Source organism: Catharus ustulatus, chromosome Z, assembly GCF_009819885.2.
Source record: "Catharus ustulatus isolate bCatUst1 chromosome Z, bCatUst1.pri.v2, whole genome shotgun sequence".
Lineage (NCBI taxonomy): Eukaryota > Metazoa > Chordata > Aves > Passeriformes > Turdidae > Catharus > Catharus ustulatus.
In genome coordinates, this window is record NC_046262.2 from 35320038 (window position 1) to 35331890 (window position 11853).

The following is an 11853-nucleotide window of genomic DNA, read 5'->3' on the forward strand; positions in this document are numbered from 1 at the left end:
ATTTTATCAGTCACACAGTGGGACTCAATGGGCCATTAGCAGAAAATGACTGGCTGGAGGAAGGATGGGTTGTGAAAAGCTAAAGAACAATGCCCCGCCTGGTTTCAGTGGATGGCCCATTAGCAGAACATCTCTCATGGAGATAAGGATCGCTGCCCCACCCGGTCTCATCAGATGGTGACAGAATAGATACTTTTGGTCACATCCTGTATTGCAACCCAAGACAATTGCCGAAATAAATATCTGTGTGAAAGTCTCTAGGAGTCTGTTCCATAGATAACCATATGGTCTTAGTATACAAAACTGCCAGAAATCAGGAAGTTCTGGTCTTCATGGACAGACAGTGATTACTAAACCAAAGGCAGTAAGTCTAATTTCGCAAAATTGATCACACTAGTGGAAAGTCTGATTTTACAAACTTTTAGTAGATACAAATTATCTAAAAAAATAATATTCATAACAGGAAATTTAAAACAAAATTATTTTCCTCCATCAAGGGTCCATGCTTCACTTCAGACCTTTGTATTTTGGTTTATATAAACTCCAATACTTTTATAATTAACACTAATCTTTTATCAATTATCACAAGCCTCTGCTGGGTTTGGATGAAAGGCCTTCTTGGCATGGTGCTCCATGAACCATCAGACACAAACAAGAAGTTCAGAATAAGTAACAGACACACTAGAAAACCATCTATTCCCCCCCACATCTGTCAGGAAAAAGGGGGAAATGGAAGAACTGCCATGCTGGCATGCAGGGCAGTTCCCTCTTCTGCTGGCAGTATGTTCCAGTAAGAGCCTTGAAAGCTAATCTCATTTTCTTGTTAGCTTCCAACCTCTTGATCAGCGCAGATGCAGGACCCCTCAGTGCAATCTCACGACTGGGATAAGAAGTGGCCAGGATAAACCATGAGGTGTGCCTCGAGCTGCCAAATCAGGCTACATGCCAGATAATGCTGATGTGCAGAGATTTTTGGGGAATTCCATAGGCTTTCAAGCTGCTTCAGGGTGCAGCACTTGCGGTTTTTTAATGGGGCACATGGTTTCTTTGAACTTTCTATTTCCTTGAAATTTAATTTTCTGTTTTCTTTCAAGGTACTACGCTAAAATAATAAGGGGCTTGCCCCTAAGCTGCTCCTTCACGTTTAACAGCTCTTCAAACCCTGTGGACTGTGTTTATCATCTGACAGATAAGGCACAAATTGAATAAGAAATCCGAGTCTTCTTCTCGCTCTGCCTAGACACGTCTTACTCCTCACCGCTACAAGTTTCGCGCACCGCTTCCCAGCCAGGTCTGCTCCCCTTCCACCCCCCTTCCCTTCCGTCCATCGATTTCCCCTCACGGAGGTGCTCCAAGCCCACAAGCAGCTGCAGGCGAGGCTCGGGTCCCCGCTCACCAAGCCCCGCCGGAGCCGCCCCGAGCCCGCCCAGCGCCTCCGCGCCCGGCCCCCAGCCCCGGGGGGTCGTTTGGGGCCGGGAGCCGCGAGGAAACCCTTGGCTCCCGAGCGCCGCAGGGGAGTTGGAACTTGGTGAGTTCCAACGTTGCCAGTACTGCCGGAGGACGCCTCAAAGGCAGCAGTAAGAAGGGTAACAAGCGCGGTTGCTAAGCTGTGCGGTGTAGGTGAGGTCGGACGCGACCCTGGGCGGAGGGCCGGGCCGGGCCGGGCCAGGCCGGCTGGCCTGCGGGTGTGTGCCGAGCGGCGCCCGGCTTTGGGCCGCGCCCTCCGGGGGGCTGGGTTCCCTGCCTGCCCGGGGCTGCTCTGTACCTGGGTGCTGTGGGCATACCGGGAGTGGGTGGCAGCGCCGGCTGGCCTGGAGCATCGCTGTTCCCGGCGCCGTGCCCTGCGGAGCCTCGCAGCACTACGCCAGGAGCCGCCGTGTCGTCGGGCAGGTGCCACACTGGAGGGCAGGGAGATGCATCTGTTGTGCCTCTGTCTTTTTTTTCCCTGTCTTTTCCTTCTATTTTTCCCCCCACCTCTTTTTTTCTTTCCTTACCTTTCCCTCTCTCCCCATCCTTCCCCTCCTCTTCCTCCCCCCGCCGCCCTTCCCCGCTTCTCCCTTTGGTTCCACTTACGTCCTTTTACTTCTTTCTTTACCTTTTCTATTAATTTTCCTTGTCCTCTGCTTTTCTCGCGGCAGTGCCTGCAGGGAGCCCGGGGCCGGCTGTTGCTCTCAGGGGAGGGTGTTGGCTTGGTGTGAAAGCTGCTGGCGGTTCAGGGCATACCTGATGCTCCTGAGATGTTGCAGTCAAAGTTATGAAAGTTATGAACCTTTTTTTTTTTTTTCTCTCTCTCTCTCTCAAACTCACTGTAACTGGACAAACTTTTTTTATTTTTTTTTTTTTTTTGGTCAGGATAAAAAAAAAAAAAAAAGCAGCTGTTGAGAAGGTTGTAAATAGTTTTTTGTGGCCCAGGTTGAGTAGTGAGAGGACTGAGAAAGAAGCCTGACAGGAGACTTAGTTATGCCTCTGGCACTTTGCCTTTTTTCAGTGTTAGTCAGAAGAGTAGACTTCTTTGTGGGAAAGAGGAGTGGCAGCAGGAGGGGATTGCCATTTTGGAGTCTGCTATTTTAAATTTCATTTTTAATGGAATATGACCACAGACCTGGCAAGAATGAGAGTCAGAAATGGTAGTGAGAGAAGAGGGGACAAATCTAGCTTTTCTGTCATCCAGCTTGAAAATCTTTGCAAAAAATAGTACAGTGTTTATAGCTCAAGTTGGAGTTCAGTTATATGGCTTTTGGAAGTCGGTGTATATGAAAGAAAATATTTTCTCTCCTCAGTGATTAGCTATGCTGCTTATAGTGTATACTAGTTACCAGCATATTGCCTTTCCTATGAAATCTGAATTGTCTGGGGTAGCACTCGCTTCCTGAGGCCAGAAAAACCGAAAGTCACTAATGAGCCTGATGAATAGCTTTTCCAAGTCTGCCTTTTTTCTAACGTAAACCAAATGCAAGGCAGACATACAAGCTAAAGATTTACAGTCTATTTGCTGAAAATACTATGTTTACTGAGCAAAATCCTGCTGTCCAATTTTGTTTCCACATTGGAAAACCCACTGCTAGACTTACTAAAAGATCTAATTTTGTTTTTTAAATAATCCCTCTCAGTTTTGCTTTGGATTTCAATATAATTCATAAGTTCTGCCATTACTCTAGTTCATAAGCTCCTGAAACTGGAAAACACCTAACTTTATCAACATAGAATTCTGTCTTAGAAAAGGTGAAAAAAGGTAGTGCCACAGAAATGTAGCATACCCAGTACTACAACTGAAATAATTTTACTTCATAGCTCCAGAGACATCAACTTTTGCAATGTACAGCATTATTATACATGGGATAATTGTGTTGCTGTTAGAGGAACTTAATAAAACAAACCTTATCGTGGAAAACTGACAGAATATCTCAGGAAGCTCACTGGTGATTCTTTAGCTCACTGATAAACTGTAACTGTAGGTATGGCTTTAAAATGCTGGCTTCTTCATAGGGCTAAAAGAATACCTCAGAATATTTTCTATGTTGCACTTGAAGAGGGATCCAAGTACTCAAAAATGTAACAGCTTCTTCCTTCCGCCTTCCTCTGGTTTCATGGATTAGCTTTTCTGCTAATGTGTCCTGCTTTGAAATGCAGCATTGTCACAAGGCAGCAATGAGCAAAATTTTTTATGTGGGCATAAAACTGCACTATAGGTCCTACTTTAGAATAATGGGGAGAAATAGGTGTGCGTTTTACCTTGAAGTAGCCAAAGTGCACGAACTACCTTGAGGAGCACTGGGCAGTTCTACCACGTGTTAAATTGGCCAACATTAGTTTAAAGATTTCATGATTTCTTTTGTTTTGTGAATTGTCTGTACTTTCAGTGTCAGTAACCTTGAGGTAAAATGTATCTTTTTTGTCCATACCAAGAGTCAAAGATTTCTTGTGGTAGAAACTGGTCGCTGAATGACTTTGCCATAACATCTTCACTCTCCACAGCTGAAATTTCTATCAGCTCTATCTATGGGGCCCCTAGGGACAGACAAGATTGGAAATAGTAATCAGGCTTTGAACTATTCTGCAGAAGGTTTGCATGATGCAGTAGTATAAGAGAGTACTGGAAAGGCTAGTAAAACCTACTGCTTTTTCAGTTTACAATTTACACAGAGTGCATGTTCATGTGAATGTTACTCATTTTTTGAAACAGAAGTGTTATAGTGTGTTGGATTCCTAACAATTGAATACATGATCTTCAAACTACCTGGATTTTTTTAATCTCTTTTTTTTAGCTCTGAAAAACCAGCTGTCTAATTTTAGCTACTCTTGGTATTTAATTTCCATGTAGTAGTGGGTGTAGTGGTACTAGTCACTTGCGGAATTTTGTTTAAAGCCATCTTCCAAGTTAACAAAGGACTATAAATGTGTTGGGGTTTTTCTACAAAAAGGGAGTGTATTTTCCCTTTTTGATTGTTTTCTTAAGCACCTCTGAAGGAAAAGCATCTACTCCTACAGAGTGTTGTCAGCTGCAGACAACTGTGCCCACATGAAACCCTGCTGCATGTGATTTCAAAATTAAGCACCTGGTAAAGGCTTATCATAAGTCAACTATGCAGCTTATGACCAGTTCTCATTTTTGCTAAGACTCGACATTACCTAACAAAACAAATATGAGTTGTTTCATTTATTTAGAAGCATATCTACTTTCAAGATTGTGCTACTTGATGCTATGGAAAGCTGAGTAAATGACTTCTGTGTCTGGTAGATCTTTGCAGATGACACTACAGTCCACACAATCTTATCTTTTTTTTAATGCATGTTTGTGTTTATACAAGCTGCTTACTGCTTTAAAAATCACTTCCTTATCAGAATGAATGTTCTGCATAACTTGTGGCACTTGGTGCCAGGGTCTAGTTGAGGACTTGATGATCTTGAAGGTCTGTTCTATCTAGTCATTCTGTGAATTCTGTGAACTGAGTCTGAATGGGAGCATGGTAAACTACAGGATGTGTGTACTTTGAAGCATTTCGGATATGCCTTTGTGAAATGTGAGGACTGCCCAGTAAACCCATCCTTGTGGCCCCACTGGCTGGAGAGCTCCCCAGAGGCCGTCTGGTTGGATCTGTTGCTGCACTCCTCCTGGCCCAGGAGTGTGTGGGTGCCAGGGATGGCAGCAGGGTTGCTCCTTCCACCAGCAGCAGGTCGTAGTGCCAGTGCAGTGGGGCGGTGAAGCCGCAGAGGTTGTGCTGTGCTGGTGGCCAGAGGCTGGTTTCCTGGCTGCTGGGGTGGTGGTGCCCTGCCAGCTCTGCACGCTCACAAGCATCCTCACTTGTAGGACCAACAGCTGTAGTCCAGCCTGTCTGCACAAAACCTCCACACCAGCTCTGGTCTCTTTCCAAGCTGTGGTATACTGTTGTAAAGTGTTTTGTTTGGTGGGGGGCTTTTTGTTTGTATGTTTGTTTTGGAGATTTTGGGCGGTTTTTGTTTTGGAGATGTAGGTTTCTCATGGGATTTTGGTTTTGGTTGAAATCAAGCTGAAATTATCTTGGTTTTGTTTAGTCATACCATACAGTTTGTATACAGCAGTAAAAAATAATTTTGGCAGGAAAGAGGGAAGTAGGCACTCCTGACTTCCCCAACTACCAGCATCTGGTATAAGTTTCCCCTTTTAATGACGATTGCATCAGAAATTTTGACTTGAGGAGAAACCAGTTAGGAAGTGGGTCGGATATGTAATTTTGCAACTGAACCTCAGTTGAGACCAAGTAGAAGACTGCCAAATAAAGCATTTTCTCCATAGATTTGCAAACCTTCTCCACCTCCCCCACAGTGCAAAGTGCTGCCTCTGACAAGATAATTCTCTAGTGTGTGCACTAAGGCTTTGCAAAGCTAAAGCTTTACTGATGTTAAAAGCTTAACTGAATGCAGTCTCAAACTATATGAATGAGTGTTCTAGAATCAGTAAGTATATCAGATGTATTATTAGAGGAAAAGTAACCAATCTTACCCTGTAAAGATCAATTATTGTGAGTGGGATATGGTCAAATTTTAGGACTTTGAAATTGTGAGCATAAATGAATAGCAACTTACAGTTAAAATTGGTCTGAGGAAGCAGCATGCCAGTGAGAGAAATTTCCAGGGGAAAAAAAATCCTTATAAAGATAAGAGCCATGTTAATGTATAAATGTTTGCAGATTTTGCATTTTGGTATAATGAAAATGCCAGATCTGATTATTCTGAGTTCTGAACAATAGAGGAATTGCATGCAGCTGGGTATACAAGTCTTTCTGAAAGGGATTCTTTATCCTGCACTCAACTAAGTTTTATTCTAAAATGGGAGGAGGAAAGACTTCTTAGCAAGCTTTTTTTCTTTAAATATTTTAGAAGATGAAGACTGCCATGGTCACTTTCAACTGAGACTGTCTCCCTCCATTAGAACAGTGAAAGGTTGGTAATCTTTTTGAGTGTGTGTTATTTCTCAATGCTAGTGCTCCTATAAAAACTAATAGGATTAAATAATAGTGCTAGCAGCCTAAAGAAATTATTCCAATGTCTGTCAGTTAAAGTATCACGAATATAACTGTATTTGAAGCACACTTTAAATTCTAGAAGTGTCTCAATTTTTAAGTTTGTAGGCAGAATACAATAATTGAAGGTTTACCAGCTTCATCCTATGAAAACGCATACCCAATGGACACTATCACATATTTACTCTCCTTCCTCTGGTAATTTAATATGTAATGAATATTATTTTTCATGGATTAGATCTACTAAATCAAGCAGGACATCAAGTACAAAAGTGTGTGATAATTACAAAGCAAGTTAACACATGTTCTAAATTGTGTCATTGTGTTTCATGTCACATTACAAACTGAAAACCAGAATTCTGGAATTTTCTTTTAAATTTTTTTTTTTTATTTCATAGTGTAAGACTTCATTCTTAAAATTTCCCTCTGTGTGCTTTCTGCTGCAATTGCATGCTAGCTCACTGGGTACTTTCCTTAAGTTTTAAAATTTAAATTTTCTTCTGGTTTGACTTCACTGCACGCCAAAAATATATGGTGACCAAATGTCTGCTTTCCTTAAAATAAATTAGAAATGCAGGATAAAATACTTACAATTGTAATTCTGAAAGCAAAATACACTTCAGAAGAAATAAAACATTTATATAATGCTGTTAGTCACAAATTTATGTCTAGTTTGTGGTCTCTGACTGCTGTTGGCCTGAAATACAAAATACTTGATTATAGTACTTCCTTTGAAAATTGCTGATTCTCACAGCTCTGCTAGACATTTGTGCACTGTTCCACACCTTCCTCCCAGTTGCTGCATTCCCCCAGTCAGTTTGCAGTGTCATGGGCAAAGTGGTGAATCCAACGTGTAGAGCATCCTCCGTAGCATGACTAACAAAAAAACTCTGTGGTGCCATGCCTCAGTTTCCTACTTGCACCTGCTCTGAGATCTGCAAGTAGCAGCTTAAGAGCCACAGTTTAGGAATTAAAACCTGAAATGATACTGGGGTAGCGTAAAGAAAGCAGGGGGAAAAAGGGAATTCTTACACTGAGCAGCCTAAGGCAAAACACAGCAGTGGGCACAGTACATACTCGTTTTTCTTAAACAGAGTTTCTTACCGAATTTTCTGAGTAGCTGTTATTCTTAGAGCTATTGAAAAAGTTAGACAGTATCTTTTTTCTTGATAGTAGTAAAAATGTAAGGAGCCTTGTCTCTCTCAAATATTTTATATTTCATAAACTTAAATTCACGTTTTGGAAGACATTCTCTGTAAACTGTGTGGGCTTTTGCAATTAGGCTGGTTTGAAATTCAAACCTGCACTAAATTACTAGGCAGTGAATTTGTGATTACAAGTGGTATCTGAGTAGCAATGTAAGTTATTTAAGGATATTCTGTTCTGAATAAATTTAACTGCATGAGATAGCACTTAAAAAAAAAAAAAAGACATCCAGTTCTGCAGTACAGTTCTAGAGTGCAGTTTTCTCAAGAGCTACAGCTGCAGCTGCTGTGATTCTGTTCACAGAATACTGAAACAGAATAAAGGTGCTTTTAAAGAGTAACAGAACTAACAAACAAAAATTATCTCATGCTTGTGCTGTAAATTGGCTAGAAATCTTTTTGCAATCCAGCATTGTAGCACATCTCCACATAAAAGCAATTGCTGAATCATAAAAATGTGTGTTTAAATGATGGTAATACAACGCTGCTGTACACTAGATTTGTGCACTTGCAGTGACTTGATACAAATCAGCTTGAGATACAGGTCATAAATATTGCTTCTTACCTTATAAAGCTATTTTAGCAATTCAGTAACAGTTTTTCTCACAACTCTGAAAATTGAGGTGCCCTGCTTTAATAACTTTTTTCTTGCCCTTCTCATCAGCTCTTCCTGGTGGTATTTCTAAGCTCATAAGCAGCATGTTGAAGAGACTGTCTCACACAAAAATCTTCGAAGGCTGCAGGGACTTCTTTGCCAGTGAGAACTAAAGCATGACTGCCATCCAGGAAGTGAGTGGTAAGTTTTAATGATAAAGAAATCTATGTCAGCCCTGAAGTGGGTATCAAACATTCTTGTATGAATTAACATGAATTAACAAGAAATACTTGCTTCTCAGTAGTGTATCTAACCTCAATTTTGTTTTAGATGCAGCTGAATCAGCTCCACTTTCTTACTGAACTTAGGTTTGTAGTGTTAGTACTGTGGAAGTTTCATGAAAACTCTGCTTCTCCCAGTGTTTTTCTATTAAAAATTTGGTAATTTTTAGTTTTAAACAGAATATTTTTTGCTAAACTATTCAGCTTTTTACTGTCACTAAGTAAGGATGTAATTATAAATAACTGACTTTTTTAAAGAAACCTTTTAGTCTAAGAATGATTGTCATATTCTGTTTTATTTTAGGATTTTCCCTTCCATTTCCCTGAAAAACTTGCCAAATTCCTGAGAAACACAATTGTTTTTTCCTGAAGTTCTAAAGTTTTTTTCTGAGTTCTGAAGCTTATATGAACAGAGACAAGGACTTTTTTTTTTAGCCCTGCAAAGCTACCTGGTATTTGAAATGCTGAAGAGGAAATTACGGTTTTGCCACAACTTGCGCTTCAGGCTTTTCTTGGGTCTAACTCTCGTTTTAGTAATAATTTCAGTTTTGAAAGTCAACCAGAAAGAAGACTTCCTAAATCGGAGACATTTGGAGCTAACAAAAGAAGATCCTGTTAGCAATATTAACTGCACCAAGATTATTGAGGGGGATATAGAAGAAATACAAAAGGTACAGCTTGAGGCATTATCAGTGTCATTTAAGAAACGCCCCAGACTAACAACAGATGATTATATTAACATGACTGCAGACTGTGCCTCCTTCACCAAGTCTAGGAAATACATTATGGAACCTCTCAGTAATGAAGAAGCAGAATTTCCAATTGCTTATTCTATAGTAGTTTATCACAAAATTGAAATGCTTGATAGACTTCTAAGATCAATCTATGCTCCACAGAATTTTTACTGCATTCATGTAGACAGAAAGTCTCCAGAATCCTTTTTTGCTGCTGTGAAGGGAATAGTGTCATGTTTTGATAATGTCTTTATTTCCAGTCAGTTGGAGAGTGTGGTATATGCTTCATGGAGCAGAGTGCAGGCAGACATTAACTGCATGAAAGATCTCTATAGAAGAAGTTCAAACTGGAAATACCTAATAAACCTGTGTGGTATGGACTTTCCTATAAAGACCAACCAGGAAATAGTAGAGAAATTAAAAGCCCTTAAGGGTGAAAACAGCTTGGAATCAGAAAAAATGCCTGCTTCTAAAGAAGTAAGGTGGAAAAAACACCATGAGATTATTGATGGTAAAATAAAGAACACAGGCATAGACAAACAACTACCACCTCTCAGTACTCCAGTTTTTTCTGGCAGTGCCTATTTTGTAGTTAGCAGAAGCTTTGTAGAATATGTACTAGAAAACAGCAAAATACTTAAGTTTATTGAGTGGGCAAAAGATACTTACAGCCCAGATGAGTACCTGTGGGCAACAATTCAGAGAATCCCTGAAGTCCCAGGTGCATTTTCTTCCAGTGACAAGTACGATGTTTCTGACATGAATGCACTGGCCAGATTTGTCAAGTGGCAGTACTTTGAAGGTGATGTGTCCAAAGGTGCACCCTACCCACCATGCAGTGGAGTTCACATTCGTTCCGTCTGTGTTTTTGGAGTAGGAGACTTGAACTGGATGCTACGAAACCACCACTTATTTGCTAATAAGTTTGACACTGATGTTGACCCTTTTGCAGTGAAATGCTTGGAAGAGTATTTGCGGCACAAAGCTCTGTATCTGCAAAAGAACTGAAATGTATGCTCCTGTTACGAAACATAGATGCAAATACACTATTGCGACGTACTTTAGCGTGAACAGCAATCGTGGGGATGCTGACAGTGGGTATAATGACTCTAACCATGCTGGTGTGGTGGTGCTCATGCCCTGCCTTGTCCATGAACTAAGGGGCAGAAGAGACATGTCTCAAGTATGCCTTGTTGCACGCTGAGGCTTGGAGCTTTAGGCAGAAAATCGGACAGCAGTTTTTGGAACGACAACTATTTGGAATATTTATTATCTAGAAGGTATAATTAGTGGACTTTGGCTAAACTGTTTAAGGGTTTTAGGGCATAGATAATACATGTCGTTCATGTTCGTGGTTCATGTCAATTTTTTTCCATGAATGTAATGAGAAAGATGGAGGGGTGGGATAAAAAGCAGCTGGACTGCACTTCATACTGAGTACTGAAAAATCTCAGGAATATAACATTAGAAATTATCTAAAAGCTATGCAAAAGGGGATATGCAAAGCCAGCTGTTACCATTTTACTAAGATCTGTTTGCTGCAGTTCTGTTTTTTGTAAAAATCTTAATATTCTTGAAACTTTTGTCTTCAGCATGGAGTATTAAAAAATTCAGATCTTTATTTTGTATTCTTAAAGCACCTGATATTGTGATACAAAGTTTATACACTAGTTTAAAATTGTATCTTCTCAGGGAAACTTCAGTTTTGTGCCTGATGAGATTTAGACTTGTAATTTTACATTTCTTACTGTATGGGGAATTTTGCTTTTGTATCCAAAATCACTCAAGTTTCTCAAAACTTAACTGCAGTAGTGTCTAAATATTACTAATGGAACTGATGGTTTCTGCTTTCTGTCAAGCTCAACTTGCATTCCAGATTACTTTAACACTAAGTACAGAAAAAATAAAATTATTTTTTTTAATGATACTGTCTCTTTTTACTATTTCTAAGTCCTGAAAATACCACAAATAATTCCTAATGATGAAGACCAAAGATATTTTTACTATAGTTTTCCATACATGACTGAAGCTGCAGCTGAGATAAGCCCTACCTTGCCTCCATATGGTAATTCGTTCATGTGTCTGTGCTTGTTTAGGTTTAACCTAACTTGTTTAGGTTCATCTGATTTCAATTCCAGTTAGGCCCTCACTTAGTTTAGCTGTGGCAGTGTGGCATAGAAGCTTGGTGGTGAAAGAAGAGGACACTGTGAGGGATGATATTATTTCCTTCTGTATCAATTCAGGTTTGTCATGCATAGTTACTGCCAGATGTCTCATTCCTGAGATGGCTGTGAAATTCATGACAAGCACTAGCAAATGGCAAAACAGACTAAATTTATTTGTGAACTGTTGTTGTAATTGCAGCATGTGTTTCTTAAAAAGGCAGTTTGTTCTGAAGTTTCTCCTGCTTAGACATTAACATAAAGGACTGCTTACTGTTGATCATGCAAACAGCTAGGGAGGCAAATAGTTTACTCTATAATGGAGCCTGTTTTTGCCAACCCCTGCCTTCAAAACCACCTGAAAGTTGTTCAGAGA

The 11853-nt window shown here is 40.3% G+C and overlaps 1 protein-coding gene across 6 annotated transcripts; it reads left to right on the top strand.

Moving 5' to 3' along the window:
* Window positions 1–497: 497 nt before the first annotated feature.
* Window positions 498–11240, top strand: GCNT1 (glucosaminyl (N-acetyl) transferase 1). Of its 6 annotated transcripts, XM_033086331.1 has the most exons (5): window positions 498–913; window positions 1095–1291; window positions 6358–6420; window positions 8370–8501; window positions 8886–11240. In XM_033086331.1, exon 5 carries the CDS (start codon window positions 9043–9045, stop codon window positions 10321–10323), a length of 1281 nt encoding a protein of 426 aa, XP_032942222.1. In that variant the 5' UTR covers window positions 498–913; window positions 1095–1291; window positions 6358–6420; window positions 8370–8501; window positions 8886–9042; the 3' UTR covers window positions 10324–11240. The 6 variants fall into 6 exon arrangements, with proteins under 6 accessions (XP_032942222.1, XP_032942220.1, XP_032942223.1 ...); XM_033086329.1 differs by lacking the exons at window positions 498–913; window positions 1095–1291 and adding an exon at window positions 1443–1528; XM_033086332.1 differs by lacking the exons at window positions 498–913; window positions 1095–1291 and adding an exon at window positions 1450–1586.
* The last annotated feature ends 613 nt before the right edge of the window (window positions 11241–11853 follow it).

Bases quoted from the DNA above. Each gene is read 5' to 3' on its own strand.
- GCNT1 (XM_033086331.1), top strand. From the start codon at position 9,043: ATGCTGAAGAGGAAATTACGGTTTTGCCACAACTTGCGCTTCAGGCTT.